At 45.0% G+C, this 14,645-nt stretch overlaps 1 protein-coding gene across 11 annotated transcripts in view; it reads right to left on the bottom strand.

Moving 5' to 3' along the window:
* Nucleotides 1-14,645, bottom strand: part of RAPGEF6 (Rap guanine nucleotide exchange factor 6) — a 134,225-nt gene that overhangs the window by 92,801 nt on the left and 26,779 nt on the right. For all 11 annotated transcript variants that reach the window (XM_075441603.1, XM_075441598.1, XM_075441605.1 and 8 more), the window contains exons 2-4: nt 13,721-13,791; nt 13,042-13,098; nt 11,780-11,863 (exon numbers count right to left, since the gene is read on the bottom strand). In XM_075441603.1, coding sequence (XP_075297718.1) covers nt 11,780-11,863; nt 13,042-13,098; nt 13,721-13,791 — 212 coding nt within the window. The remainder of the gene's footprint in view (nt 1-11,779; nt 11,864-13,041; nt 13,099-13,720; nt 13,792-14,645) is intronic.

Raw genomic sequence — 14,645 nt, 5'->3', positions numbered from 1 at the left:
TGGGATGGCTGATCGATCGCACCACAACAGAGCTCCGGCAAAAAGAGGAGGCATCATATGATCTTTCCCCAGCCACAACCACTGCGTTTAAAAAATACTAATTTTTAACATTCTTCTTAATCAACAGGCCCAATGTGTTTTAGAAATGTGTATTTTAACTGTCTTAATGACTTCTTCCATATCTTTCTCTAGACTGCAAATGTGTAGCTTCTCTGTCCTTTTAGAGGTTTGCTGACATCAGCCTATTCCACTAACCTGCCAAGTTTAGTCAAGGCTTCACAACAACGTTCCTTCCTAATTGTCTTGTAAAACTACACAATGAAATGTTTAGAACAAACAGAAACTCAGCCCTGAAACCATCCACCAGGGAAGACTCTTCCTTCAGCAGTCACATCCACTAGCACTACTAACAGGCGACAAGAAGATATCATTATCAAACACATAAGCAAAGATGTACACATTTATGTAAGTGACAGAAAGTGATAATGGACAACATTTGTCACTTTTTTTTTAAAAAAAAAAAAACTAAAGACCATTAATCAACATTAAAGTTCAAATATTTGTTTTATTGGCTTACTGTCACAGAATCAGAGTCTGAACTAGTTCAGGCAAATACACTAGGAAAAATTAAAAAGAGCCAGCAGCAGAGTGTGTGAGCATCTGAGGGAAAGAGAGAGAGAGGAGGCACGGGGAGGAGCAAGCAGCAGCGTAACAGTCCCAGAGTCATCTAAATCTGCTTTGAAGTGATGGTTGAAGTCTTTGTAGGAATCTTAGGTAACCAGCAGTTACTCACTGTTTGGTTTTTTTTTTAAGAAATAATTTCAAGCATTAAATTAATTAATAATGAGCATTGCTACAGCAGAAGAACAGCATAATTAGGTCATGTCTAGTATTAAACCTGACACCTAGTTAATAAATATTCACATTAGAAAAATTAACAGTTCAGTACTTACAAAGGTATGAAAACGCTTAAGAGGTTGATTTCAGCATCAAAACCTAAGAGGATGTTTGGAAATGGAAAAGATGAACTTGAACAAAGCTTTGGAAATGGAGGTGACAAAATCCTGTTTGGAAAGACAAGAGCAGGCTTTGGCACAGAACACTCTTCCAGCGGAGAAGGCAGATTTCTGTGACAGCAAACTGTTCAGGTAAGTCCTCACCGTCGGCCATTGAACACCCCCACAAACCTAAAACACGCTCCCTCCCACGGCAGGGAGCTCAGAAAAGCTGTACCTCTAATTCCCGAAGAGACAGGGCCGCCTTTTCTCCCGGGACTAAGCCACCCTTCGCGGCGGTGCCAAGAGCAGGCGGTGTCCTTCCTCAGCCTCACTGCCCACCCCACAAGACCGTGACGGTGGAAGCCGCTCCACGGGGCCGGGATTGCTCCCTGGGGAGGTCCCATCCCACACGCCTGCTTCAGCCGGCCAGCAGCACCCCTGCTCACAAACATCACAGCAGCTTCTCCAACCGTAACGCAGCCCCGAAGGGTCAGTCCTCTTCGTGTCGCGTGCGGCAAGACACGGCAGCGAAGCAGGAAAGGCTGATGAAGGTACAGCACGTTACCTGTGCTTTAGAGCTGTCAAGCACCGAGTGGGAAAAATAATCCAATTAAGAATTTAAACTAGTGCAAATCCTGAAAGGGTGAGAAAACAGGAAACTAATGTAAATTACGCTCTACTTACAATACAGTAAAAACTGTGTCAAAGGACATACTAGCAAAACCATAACCACTGAAGTTTTAAATGATTCAACAACTAAAACTTTTATAGAATCACAGAACGGTGTGGGCTGGAAGGGACCGTTCAAGGCCATTTAGTCCAACCCCCCCTGCCATGAGCAGGGGCATCTTCAACTCAGTCGGGATGCTCCCAGCCCCATCCAACCTGGCCTGGAATGTTCTCAGGGATGGGGCATTGACCACCTCTCTGGGCAACCTGGGTCAGGGCCTCACCACCCTCCGTGCAAAAAACTTCTTCCGTACATCCAGTCTGAAGCTACCCTCTTTCAGCTTGAATCCGTCACCCCTTGTCCCATCACTCCATGCCTCTGTCACAGCCCCTCTCCAGCTCTCTTGGAGGCCTCCATGAACTTTTGGAAGACCTCTCTAAGGTCTCCCCAGAGCCTTCTCCTCTCCAGGCTGACCAGCCCCAGCTCTCCCAGCCTTTCCTCCCAGCAGAAGGGTTCCAGCCCTCGGATCATTGCTGTGGGTTCCTCCGGCCCCGCTCCCACAGCTCCAGCTCTGTCCTGTGCTGAGGGCTCCAGAGCTGGATGCAGGACTCCCGGGGGGGTCTCAGCAGAGTGGGGTGGAGGGGCAGAATCCCCTCCCTCGCCCTGTGCCCACGCTGTGGGGATGCAGCCCGGGCTGCCAGCGCACACTGCCGGGTCATGGCCAGCTTCGCATCCACCCGTACTTCCAAGTCCTTCTCAGCACGGCTGCTCTCAAAGCCTTTCTCACCCACCAGCCTGTACTGGTAACTTTCTTGATCTGCATGTTTAATCATACATATTTTAACAGGGTCTTAAATTTAACATCATTATTCTATAGCTTCCCACCGTTGGAAGCCCAGAAAAGTCAATGCCATAAACTACATTATGCTTTTTTTATTTATAATTTTATTGTACACTCCTGTCACTTAATATTCATCTATTACATCGGCATCATTAATTTTCACACACTCACTCACTGGCTTGCAACATTGTCATGGGAAAAAAATGTCTTCCACACACCAAAGGCAGCTTTGTTTACCCTCGATTTATGGATGCCTCATTTGCAAGAAACCTTGTTTTCCTCCTGATTCACTGCTATTCATAATTAAAAATGCTTAAGCAATTGCATCATGTGAGAAAGGAATGTAAGTTAAACGGGCATGGTATCACACACCAACCACTAATGGGTGCTCAGGCCACGGGATCAGAGCAGAGCTACCGAAACAACGAGCCCCGCGCTGCGAGGCACGCGGTGCTGGGATCAGCCGTTTCCCGCAGCTCAGCCACCCCTTTTCCACGGCACGATGTGCGAGTACAGAGCAAACCCTCCACGACTGCAGAGCCAACTCTCAAATCCTCAACACGCAAGCACCTGCGTATTCGCCTGGCTTCACTGACACAGGGGATGGATCAGACTGGTTCACTGGAGAGAGCCTTTCATACTGGAGAATACTCCAGTTTTTACCCTCATGCCCCCTCCCCAAGATACTGGCTTTTTAACACAATCTAACCAGACACCAGGAGGAAAGGATTCAAAACTTCTTTAAGGCACTGGAGCTGTTGCAACAAGCCTTGTTTTCACAAACCAACCTACCTACAAGAAACTCCAATATACTTTGAATGTAACAAAGCAGTGCTTTTAACAGGATGTATACAAACACTTCAAGCCTTCTGAACACAAATGTTTAACACCCAGCAGCTCAGCAACCTGAGTATTTGGTGCTGAAACACATCCGGAATTTCGAGACTGACAAATATAAGCAATGACAATCACATTTAACTTGAGAATTTCTTGGTATCAGTATGCTGAAGTTATTCATTATCGACGGTTTCTCATCATGCAATGCTCAAAATACACTATGTACTTTAAAGGGAAAAACCCAGCCTGTCCTGCAGAGCTACCAGCCTGCAAACAGATGGAGACTGAGACTGAATGCCTTCTTATCTGTCTGAACGCTAATTAGCGGGCATCTTCGAATTTACAGTATTCTACTACATCCTGAAACAATATTTTCAGAATTTCATGTAACAAAGCCTTCGATGACGAGATGTCAGGCACTTCAGAATTTGTTCTGTGATTTCCAGGAACTACAAAATCCCCAAGTCACCCCGGCTGTGTAAGCTGGTATCAATAACGCACCGGCTCATCTGGGACTGTCGATAAAGCCACCTGCAGTAACACTCCGCACTGTATTAGCTGTAGGACTGGGCCAGGACACCGATAAACCAGTTTCTCAGTATAACAAACAAAAGGTTTGCCTTTTTTTGCAGATATTTTGTTCTTATGAATATATTTGTGTCTCAAACTGCCCGTCTGCCTGTCAGGCTGCTTTCAGGAACATAAAGATGAAGAGAAATTGTACTTTTTGCCGCTGCGAAGAGAACCTCGCGACCCCACGCGTCCAGTAACCTGGCTGGATTTCTCCACTGCAAAAGCATTTTGCATGCAAGGGCACAACTCGGCCGGGAAGAGACAAGCTGCATAAGAAATGGACATGTTGTTTGGGTTTTTTAACAGACTAAAATGGTTTTTTTTCAGAAGTTAGGGCTTACCCTTCATTTGAAAACAAAGAATCCGTGCTGACTGCGGACAAAGAAAGCAGAATCTGCCCTTCCTACACTGCAGTCGTGGCAGACGAGCGCCAACGACACCAGAACCCTCACAGGAACAACCTGGGGGTTTGGGCATCTGCACGGAGGTCTTCATTCCTCGAGATTTTTCTCAGATCAACCATAACCTGAAAAACTGGGCTGCTGGGGAGTGCCAGTCAGCACCGTGCCGGCAGGAGCCCTCGCAGCAGTCTGCGGCATTTCCCACCGCGCTGCAAACTGCCGAGCAGCCCCAAACGCGCCCTGTTTGCAAAACCGAGCAAGGAGATGTGGAAAAACATTACATGACCGTGGACCAAAAGTTTCAGGAAATGCAGGTGGCAGGGTTTGCATGATACTATATACCGTGCAAGTCCCGAGCATTTCAAAGTAACTTAATTATAAAAACACTAGAACACTTATCTCCATCAGAAAATGGTTTAAAGGAAACCTGAAACCACAAGATACACGGCTGAATGCAAAATACTGATTTCAATTAATGCTCAGTCATCAAAAAACATTTTTGCATTAGCTCTCAATAACAACAACATTTAGCAGGTTCATCTCTCGAGCTGGCTGAAAGTTTTAATTCGGAATGATTCTGGAGGCCACGTAGCCCGCTACTCGATCCGCAGGCTGCGAGCTCAAGATGTCTATACTCATTACTTTATACACGGAACACGACAGTGCTTTGAGGCAGCCTGTATCTTACCTACTACTTTCTGTGAAGCTTTGCAACTATTCCAGGCCATGTAACTAGACAATCTTAATAAAACTGTATTTTAGATATAAAGAAAAACCCCACACGTTACCCTCTGCTTCTAATTTCACATCTCCTGGACTTTTTCAGTTTAGCCAATTCAAAAATATTTCTGTGGTGCAACCAGCATCCCTTGCAGCTGGTATAAGAAATTATGAACAAGACAAAAGGAAATTACTGGGAGGTGGGGAGCTGTGGACGAGATTATCTGGTCATGTGGTTATGACAGGTCTGAATATGGTCTTTCCTCATTCTTTTGGCTTTCTTAAAAGACTGCTGCGTGTCAAAAAAAAGCTGCACGTACTCTTAGTTTGCAACACCTTCCCAGCCCTTACTCGACGGCAGGACCTCCAGTACAAGGCACTGCAGCTCAGGAGAGCAGGACAGACGGCCTCGCACCGCGGCGGTGCCTCTTCTCATCCACGTTCCCTTTTTCCTCAGAGTATTTTCATCACAGCGCTGGCACTGCCAGAAGAATTTCAATACTAACAACCATATCTGAATTAATTAGTTTGACAAAATACATTTACTGGTAGCATTCCCAAGTTGTCAGTTTACTCACCGGCTGTCAGGCAATGCTACAAGCTACAGCCACCACTTACAGAAATACCCAGGGAAAACAGCACCTCATCTCGAGCCACAAATGCACCAAATGCCCACTGCTGCTTCTCCAGCCGCCAGCACAAAACCCAGCTAGTCTTGACAAGCACAGGGATGCGAGCCTCAGGCTGTCTTATCGGAAGCAGAAAAATAATCTACAGTGGTTAGCTGCAAAAGCTTTCAAGTGCTAAGAAAACTCACGTTCACAGCGTTATCGTCCCGACCTCTGCAATTTTTACAGTCACAAAAATAGTCAGAGATTTAAATTACAATTGTTCCACCAGTATCACAGTTCAGAACCTTACCGGCAGCTGGAATTTTGTCAAAGATTACGTTTACTGTATGCCGGCAGCGGACTGGCCCACAGATGGATCCAGACCTCGGCAGGTGGTGAAGGAAAAGCAGAACTGCACAGGACGGCCATCAGGGCTGAAACAGCAGAGACTGAGACAGAGACGAGCAAGAAGAGGAAGAGCAGAGGCTAAGGAGCACCAGGACAGAGCCTGGACACAGCAGGTACACTCTAAGCAGAAAGCAGTGTTTAAGAAAGCTAAATCTGGAAAGGAAGGATCAGTGGGAGAAAAATGCCAGTATACCTTTTACTGGCAGAAGCTGGGAATGCTGGAGCTCCGAGGCGCTCGTTCACTTTCTCAGTGAACGGCACGAATTCAGGAGAGTTTGCAGAAAACAGCACTACAGGTTTTAGAAGTAAATCGGGTTTCAGATGATACGTTCGAGGTATAAACATATTTGAAAACAAATTTACATAAATCAAAATCTAAAGATTTCTAAAATACAAGAAATTTAAATAGTGCAAATTGCAAGGCGTTAATCCTGCATTCTTATTTACCAACACTGACCGTCCTGTAAAAGCACAGAATCTTCTGCATTTCTGGTACTTCACACAGAATAGACCGAAACACTATTAACAGACGCAGTTAAGTTTCAAAATATAATAAAATATTGTTATTCACAAATACTAACAATACAACACAAGCTAAAATAATTTCAACCCAAGCCGCTGATCATAATAGAAAACTAGAGCTCCTCTTTCATTATGACAATTCTCTGGATCCAAGCATTTGCAGCTTCTCCTTTCAGCCGAGCAGAGAAATGCTTTCTTGAGTCACAGATGCGTCTACGGCTCTCGTGAAAAGACACCACACTATGACCCTGAGTCCATTCTGAACCAAGCAAGTGGTTTTAGCCAAGAAATGCACTACCTGAATAAGACAACGGCTCCAATTTTCTCCACTTGCGAGATTTTTGGAAGGGCTGTTCATGAGTTTCTTGGAAGGGCTCAGACAAGACAAGTATTTGTTTTTAACAAGGCTACATCTTCAATGTTTCAAGACTTTGTATTTTTCCCTTTGAGGTTCAATTCTCACAGCTGTAGGAGGCTGTCATCCACATAATTGGCTTCAAAAGTTCCTCCAGGCCTTGATATATTTCCTATGGCTAATCTTGCTGTGAGTAATCTCCTTCAAATACCCTGCTCACGCGAATTATCTTGATTAACAAGCAAGGTTAACACAAAGACTCTTTAACTTGCTGACATGATTTTCCTTCCACAAAATCCGTCAATCCTGTTCTTTTGTTCCCGCCCTTGCTTTCATGTTCGAAGCAAATTCTTTTCCTACTATGCCCAATCTATTGACAACTCCACTCTCCAGGCAATAGGCTAATCAAGTTTATGCCATCTTTGTACCCGGTATTACTGATTGATCTGCTTCTTACCTTAAAAATCTTATAGGGCTTTGCTCGTGACGACCATCAGCGTCAGAGTATTGAACAGATTTATCATACCTGGATGCAAGTTTTACTCCTCCAATTTTTAAGCCGATTTCTGAATTACAGCTTGCATACAAATTTATCCAAGTAGAACAAACAGCCCTTCTCAAGCACAGCGAGCCACAGCTCCCACCCTTACTCATTCAAATACTCACAGAAAGTTAGTAAAGCAGTGACTGCCCACCTTCCTAGGCTTCCGTGGGGCTACACCTCTTTCAGGTGTGAATCTATAGAATACTTATTTCAAAAAGATCTACAGAAGAAAACTAGTGTTTCCCCAAAGCTCTGTTGACTCTGAAACTACTGAATGGCAGATGTTGGATGAAACGAGGCGTACAAAAGAAAGAGAGCTTAAACAACATCTTAACCGGGTTAAGTTTACGGTTGTCTACTGAAGTCTCCTCCTATCTGTCCAGGTAATCACGGGGCCCATGACAGAAAACGTACAAGCACTGTGAGGAGGCACCGAGAAACAGCCAGTAAATCATCATCGCCTTCTGGTCTTTTTTATGGAGACTGCAAGTATCTCACTAAAGATCAATTGTAACAGCAGTTTCTCATGCAATTACTAAACAAAAGTTGCTAGGCAGTTAGATTATAATACAATCCTGAATACTGAGGAAGGATTGCCAAATAAAACAGATCAAAACCAACAACTTTACGAGAAAAGAGGGCCTTAAAAACCCCCACTGCCCAGGAAACCAGCTTCCTCTAGCTGAAAAACAGTGATATCCTGCTCCTCACGTTTTAGAAAAAACTGTTCCAGTATTCCCAGCAAAAGAACCCTAAAATGTACAGAAGTTCTTTAAACATGAAGTGTTTGTCAAATGCTCCAGAAGACAAACATAAAATTGAAATTACCATGTCAACGTTACAAAGAGCTCGCTGGGGAGTGGGGGCTGTTACAAAGCACACACAGGGAAGGAGTTTCAAACAGAATCCGCTTGCTATTACCTGCTTTACACAACGCCTCTGTCTACCCAGCTCTTCCAGAACGACAATCAATCAAACCTGGCTCTTGACCTTTTCGAAGCACTAGGAGGTCTCCAGATTAAAGCCTAAGTTCTCACCGTTGGTAGTGAGCCCCCTCCTCACACTAAGGATTCTGTCTTGGTCCTCACTCATTTCCCCCCGGACGTCTCAAAGCCATCACCAGTCTCCCGCATCGCTTCTGTGCCGACGACACCCGTCTCTGTCCCCGCTCGCCTCTGCCCACGTGCTGGCACGCGGACACCGCACCCATCAGACCAACCAGCCAAGCTTCACCCGACGCCAGCGGCCGAGCAGCAGCCAGCCACCAAAATCCCAGCCGGGTGGAGGGATGGCTCCACTCCCGCCAGCAGTCTCCAAACACTTCAAGGGTGCTTCTCTTTTCATTCCCTACACTTGCCCACCCCTTTCCTGCTCTGGAAATAAAAAAACCACGGATAAATCAGCATCCCAAACAATGTCCTCTCCCATAAAGTTTATTTCACTACCATCATACAGGTGCAGCATCGTATGCTCACCAGGCATAGAGAGCACGGCATCAAGCTCTTCACCAGACAAAGGTGAATTCTTTGAATGGACAAATGCCCTTCATATCCTCTTTTAAACCCACACTATTTTATTCCTCTTACAGTAAATAATATTTCCAAAGGCGGTCAGGCATTATTTTTTAAAAGTCAAAAGAACAGCGCAACATCAAACTAGAGCAAGGGGGGGGGGGAACCAAACAAAAAACCCACAACACCAAACAAAATAAACAACAAAAATCCCCTCCACAACCAACAATCAATTCACGTAATTATCTTTACTATGTTATCAACGTTGAATTAAAAGTTTTCAAAAAATAAAAGAAACTGTACTTCAAAGATGATTTACACCTAATAGTATACTGGGGGTCATTTCCACTGTTACAGCTTAAGTAAAAAAAAACCAGAAACAAACAACTTGTTTTTGTTTCCTACCTGAGGCAATGAGAACGAAGGCAGTGTCGCCTTTCCTCACAGACCTGCATTTAAGCCTCCTTTCAGAATGACTCACGTAACCAGAAACTTGGTTGGGGACACGGAATAATGAATAGCGTTAAATATTACTTTAAATGGAAATAAAGTGGTGTTGATTTCAATTCTAAAAGAACACGACTAAATTATCCAAGGCACTGTTTCATATGAAAATATTCTGTAAATGAATGGTGACTGTGCAGCTCCCTCACCAGAAGTGTTGTATGAGGTATTCAGACCAGGGAAAATAACTTCAGTTTATCCCACTGCTATAGGGCATGTAAAAAAAAAAAGTAAATAAATTAAAAAAAAAAAAATCAAGAAAACATTATATTTTAAATTATAAATTGAGGTTGGACAATGCATGTGTTTAATCTGAAGGAAACAGAAGGCAAACTGTGCTCCTCCCGCCCCGCTCTCGTGCCCGAGCTGCGATGCTCCTTCCCCACTCGTGTGCGTGGCCCCAGGGGCCCCGGGACGAAGCAACGGGGAGAAGGAGCTCGTGGGCGGCCCCAGAGCCAAAAGCACTGGGGGAAAACGCAAAGGTCCAAAGATTTTCAGCATCCTTCTGCACTTCTTAACTCCTTAACTAATTAACAACAATTTTTGTTTATCTAATTGTACACGTGTGCACTTCTCCTCAAGCCTGCAGCACACCAAAGCCCCTCTGACATTTGAATTTTTCATTTCTCCCCCCACTGCAATGAAGACAGAGAGCGAACAACCCAGCTACCCAGCAGCAGAGTGCTTTCTCCTCCTTTCCACGTGATCTCATGACATAACGGGACAACACACCCCAGGACCACACCATGCATACTGCAACCCGCCAGCAGCTTCAGCTAACAGAGCTCAGTGCCCCTTTCACCATCTCACAGCTATTTTTCCTCGTTATCTGTAATAAAACTAGCTGTAATCTTGTGCACTAGCAGACACAGCTCTGTTTTGCCTGCCCCCCCCAGCACAAAAGCACAGAAAACCTTAATGATGTGCTTAAGGGACTTCTTCCTCAAGTTTAACAAAACATTTTATCTAGGTTTGATGCAAATATCAACTCACCATGTCCTCAATTCTGGCACTGCTCAACCTTAATCATTCAAGGAGCATTAAGAGTTTCACATCCAGCCTACAGTTAACCGAGAACAGAGTTGAAAAATCCAGTCCTACATGTTCTGCGTGTTCATGTCCTACACGTTCATTAGCACTCACCATGAAATCCAAATATATGGAAATGTATCTGAGCTGGGGCTGATATTTTTAAGTCTATCAACTCACGGTCAACTCATGCTGAGGAACGCGCTGCTGATTAATCCAGTTTTCACAGACACCTCCGTACAGGTGGATTTATGAAGAAAGGAAAGACAGGTACACGAAGTTGGCATCCACTCTTTACTAACCCCACCGTGCTGCGTTCTGGCTAGAAGGGACGCGGCAGCGCAGGAGCGAGAGGAGCCCACGCTGGCGAGCACAAAGGCAGCAGTCGCTGCGGCAGTGAGCCAGTGCCCCAGCGCCCACGGGAGACGGGGTCCGTCACAGAACCACCACGCAGGGGAAAAACTTTCCTTTCAATTGAGAAGAGGCAGCAGCACCTCTATTCATCTCACTAAAAACTATCCAAACTGGGTACCAAGGCAAGTCTGATTTTTTTTATTTTTTTTTTAAAAAAAACCACCCCTGCCTAGCCTAGAAGTGCAGCTTGAACACAAACAAGGAACACGCAGCTTCAAGACATAGCGAAGTAAAATTTCTGAGTGATGTACAAAGTCTAGCCAAGTCTCAGAGCGCAGCAAGGTCCAGCTCGAGTCAAACAGCACGCGTCAGTCACAGCATGTCACGACGTTCCTGTGCTGCAGCGATGAGAGGCAGCCAGACGCCTGTCATGTGCTCTCTGTAACCCACGCTGCCGGCCTCTGTTTTCTTGCTTTGCATAAAAACCCTATCTGCCATTAAAGACAGCCTCCAACCAAATGGCAGAAGCTGCGTGATCTACAGTTGTATTTTTTGAGATGGGGAACGCTATACAAAACAGTTACACAACAGGAATTATCCAAAGCGCCCTCAAGTCAACAAGCTAGCTACATATTCTCTTAAAAACTTGAAAAATCAAACGAGAATTAAAAACCATGAAGTGCAGTATTTCACATGGAAATTTCAACAGGTAGGAAAAGTGCAAGGGAACTTAAACAAAATTAGCAGAACATTTCTTCCACTACAGAACTTCAGAAGAATAAAACAACAAAAAAATTACTTTAAAATTGTGAAAAGCTTACAGTAGCATCAACATACAAGAAAGCATTTATTTTAAAAAAGATCTTGTCTTACCTTAAATAACAACAAAGACTTTACATACCTGCAAGGTGGTAAAAACATGGAATCCTTCATGAGCACAGATCCAGAAAGCAGTATATACCAGCATCTTGCAATAGTTTCTGAGCTGTGAGAAAAGAAAACATCGATATTTACTTTCTTCTTACAGCAACTCAAAAATATATTACCCAAAATGTTGCTGTAATAAAATAACAATCTACTACCCTATGAATTTGTTAGGTGGACAGGAAACCTAAGAACACTGCCACGAATTAACTTTCAAAAACATCTACATCCCAAATGTTTCTCATACCTTACAATTTGACATTTAAGTCAGCTTAAAAATTTACTTTATTAAAATCAAATTGTTAATTTTCAGTAAGAACAATTCATTCCAATGAAAGTATACATACAACTAGAAATACAGGAGGGTTTTCACTCTGTGCTGAAGTCAATCAGCATTGCAACATGGACAGTCAGGTCACTCAGACCTGTCGAGCGTTATGAATAAAACCCGAGACTCGTACGTTGGAGTCCTGCTCTGCATCGTGTGCACGTGCTGCATCGTCCCCCCGTGCCACCTGAGCGCAGAGGGACAGGCAGGGGATCTGCAGCCGTTCCAGCCGACCGCCCGCAGACCCCACAGCAGTCACCGTGCTTTTCCGCAGTAGATTTTGCCTCCTCCTAGAGCGCTGCACTGACACGTCCCAACCTCCCCCTCCTCTTCCACCTGCACCCACCGACCTGGTACCACCCAGGTCCGCATCACACCCACCCACCCCGTGAAACGGCAGGGGCATTGCATCGGGTGTCCTGGGCGACGTGCCTTGTACAGACAGCCCAGGATCAGCTGCGAGAGGATACACACACCATCAGCAATGCTAAAATATGGCAGGGGGGGGGAAATATGTTTGCCTCCCGGTGTGAACCTGGAAACAACCCTAAGGTGACACCCCAATTCCAGCAACGCCAAGCAACAGAAGCGGCAGGGCGTGAGGACAGGGTGGCAGCAGCCCGCACCCGGCTCCCAGCGCCGGGGGAAGAGTGCCACCTGCTGAGATGCCACCCGGCCCTCGGGCGACGGCACCCGCTCCCCGGCGGTTCCCCAGCACCTCTGGAACGCCAGCACCCTACGACTGCTACAGCCGCCTCCTGCCACAGCTTGTCACCAGGCTGGCCAAGCTCAAACCTTGCGAAGTCCTACATTTGTGATGGCTGAAAAAGCCAGCGATGCATTGCAGCGTGCACAGCAGGGGCTTTGCTCACACGTCCACTGAAGAACTCCAGCGAGCCACACGTACTTACCAAAAGAGAACCTGGTTGCCCTTGTACCTCTCATAGCGGGCACTCGATGACATTATTCTGAGGGAGGAGGAGAAGTTTAATTTTAATTTGCATCCCCAAAGATCATAAGCCATTAATCACCACTTTTCAGTAGAATCGCTTTAAGGCCCTAAGACCTCAAATTCAACTATTTTTTTTTTGTTCTAAACAAAGGATGTGCTTAACCATGAAATTCAAATTATTACGGTGTTCTTCATTATCCAAATAGATAATATACAGCATGTTCTCTAAGTGTTTAAATCACTCCCACACATTGGAATTACCCATAGCAACAGAACTGAAGGAGCTAAAATACTTCCAACGCACTTTTTGTGCTTTGTTGGCCTTCCATTTCATGTATTCTGAGATCATCCGAACGTCTGAAGCATTCAAAAGCTTTTGTAATCCAGTGTTAAGACAGGGCACTGTCTACACAGTCCTCTGTAGACAAGCGGGAGTAAGCTCTGCCTTCGTTCTTAGCAAAACTAATTAGTTTGGATTCCACGCCACGTTATTGCAGCCACTGAGCTCAGCAATGGACTTGGCCAATGCTCCGCCACCTGGAAGCGCGGGCAGACAAAAGCTTTGCTCATCTCCACAAAAATGCAGCCACAGATACCAGTCGTGCTAAGCAACACTAACGAGCTCCACGGTACTTTACCTTAGCTGATGTTCCCTGAAATGCGAGAGTATGTCCAGTCCATGAAGGAAAGAATAGATAGTATTTAAGTCCTAAAAAGAAAAAGAAAGAAAAAAAAAAATGCATGAGCAACTTCCTTCGCAGCATCTGATCACTTCAGCGTTACCTCCTCCGACCCTGCAGTAAATTACACAGACTGACAAGACATGATTCTAGAGACAAAGCCCAAATTAGCAGACAGCTCGGGACACACGCAGACTTGAAGAACCCTGTCCACACTTCAGCTGTGGAAGTGAAAAGAGTGAAGTTCAACTGATGCATAAACACTTACCTGAAAGAAGATTTATTCAAAATATCTCTGAAAATATTATTTACATTGGTGGATCCAGGAGGAAGCGACACGTGGAATAAGCCAAATAGGACAGTCCCACCCATCCAAAGTCAAAAATTGTTGAAACCTTGCAACATCTCTTTCGAGAAGGAATTTTGCAAAATTAGTTTGCACATAGCAAAGAACCCTAGAGAAAACCTAAATGGCATAGTCTAGCACTCTGCACTAGATACGGTGCGGAGAACCACAGCACCTTTTCATAGTAAAAGTGTCAGAGAGAAAAAGCTATTTCACATCCACCCCAGCTCTAGCTGGTAACGCTACTACAAACTCTGCTCCACCCCACTGCCTCTCCAGCTCAGTCCAGTCCTTGACCGGAGGGAACATTAGCAGTTACTCCAAAATACTCTTTGGCAAAGATGCAGACAATGAATTTTTCGACTGGTCTCCTACCTCCCGCTACCGAGACTCAGCACCCCGTCACTGCCACCCATTAGCAACCACAGAAGCAAACAACTTTTCTGAAGCCAACAATATTAAAACACGAAGACTATTTGATTTTTAAAATTGGCCCTTACATAGAAGCTGTAATTAGGAGATACAGCTGTTTAAACT

This window comes from Opisthocomus hoazin, chromosome 22 (genome assembly GCF_030867145.1).
Source record: "Opisthocomus hoazin isolate bOpiHoa1 chromosome 22, bOpiHoa1.hap1, whole genome shotgun sequence".
Lineage (NCBI taxonomy): Eukaryota > Metazoa > Chordata > Aves > Opisthocomiformes > Opisthocomidae > Opisthocomus > Opisthocomus hoazin.
Note: the sequence above shows the minus strand (reverse complement) of the source record. Positions and strands in the feature narration are given on the sequence as shown.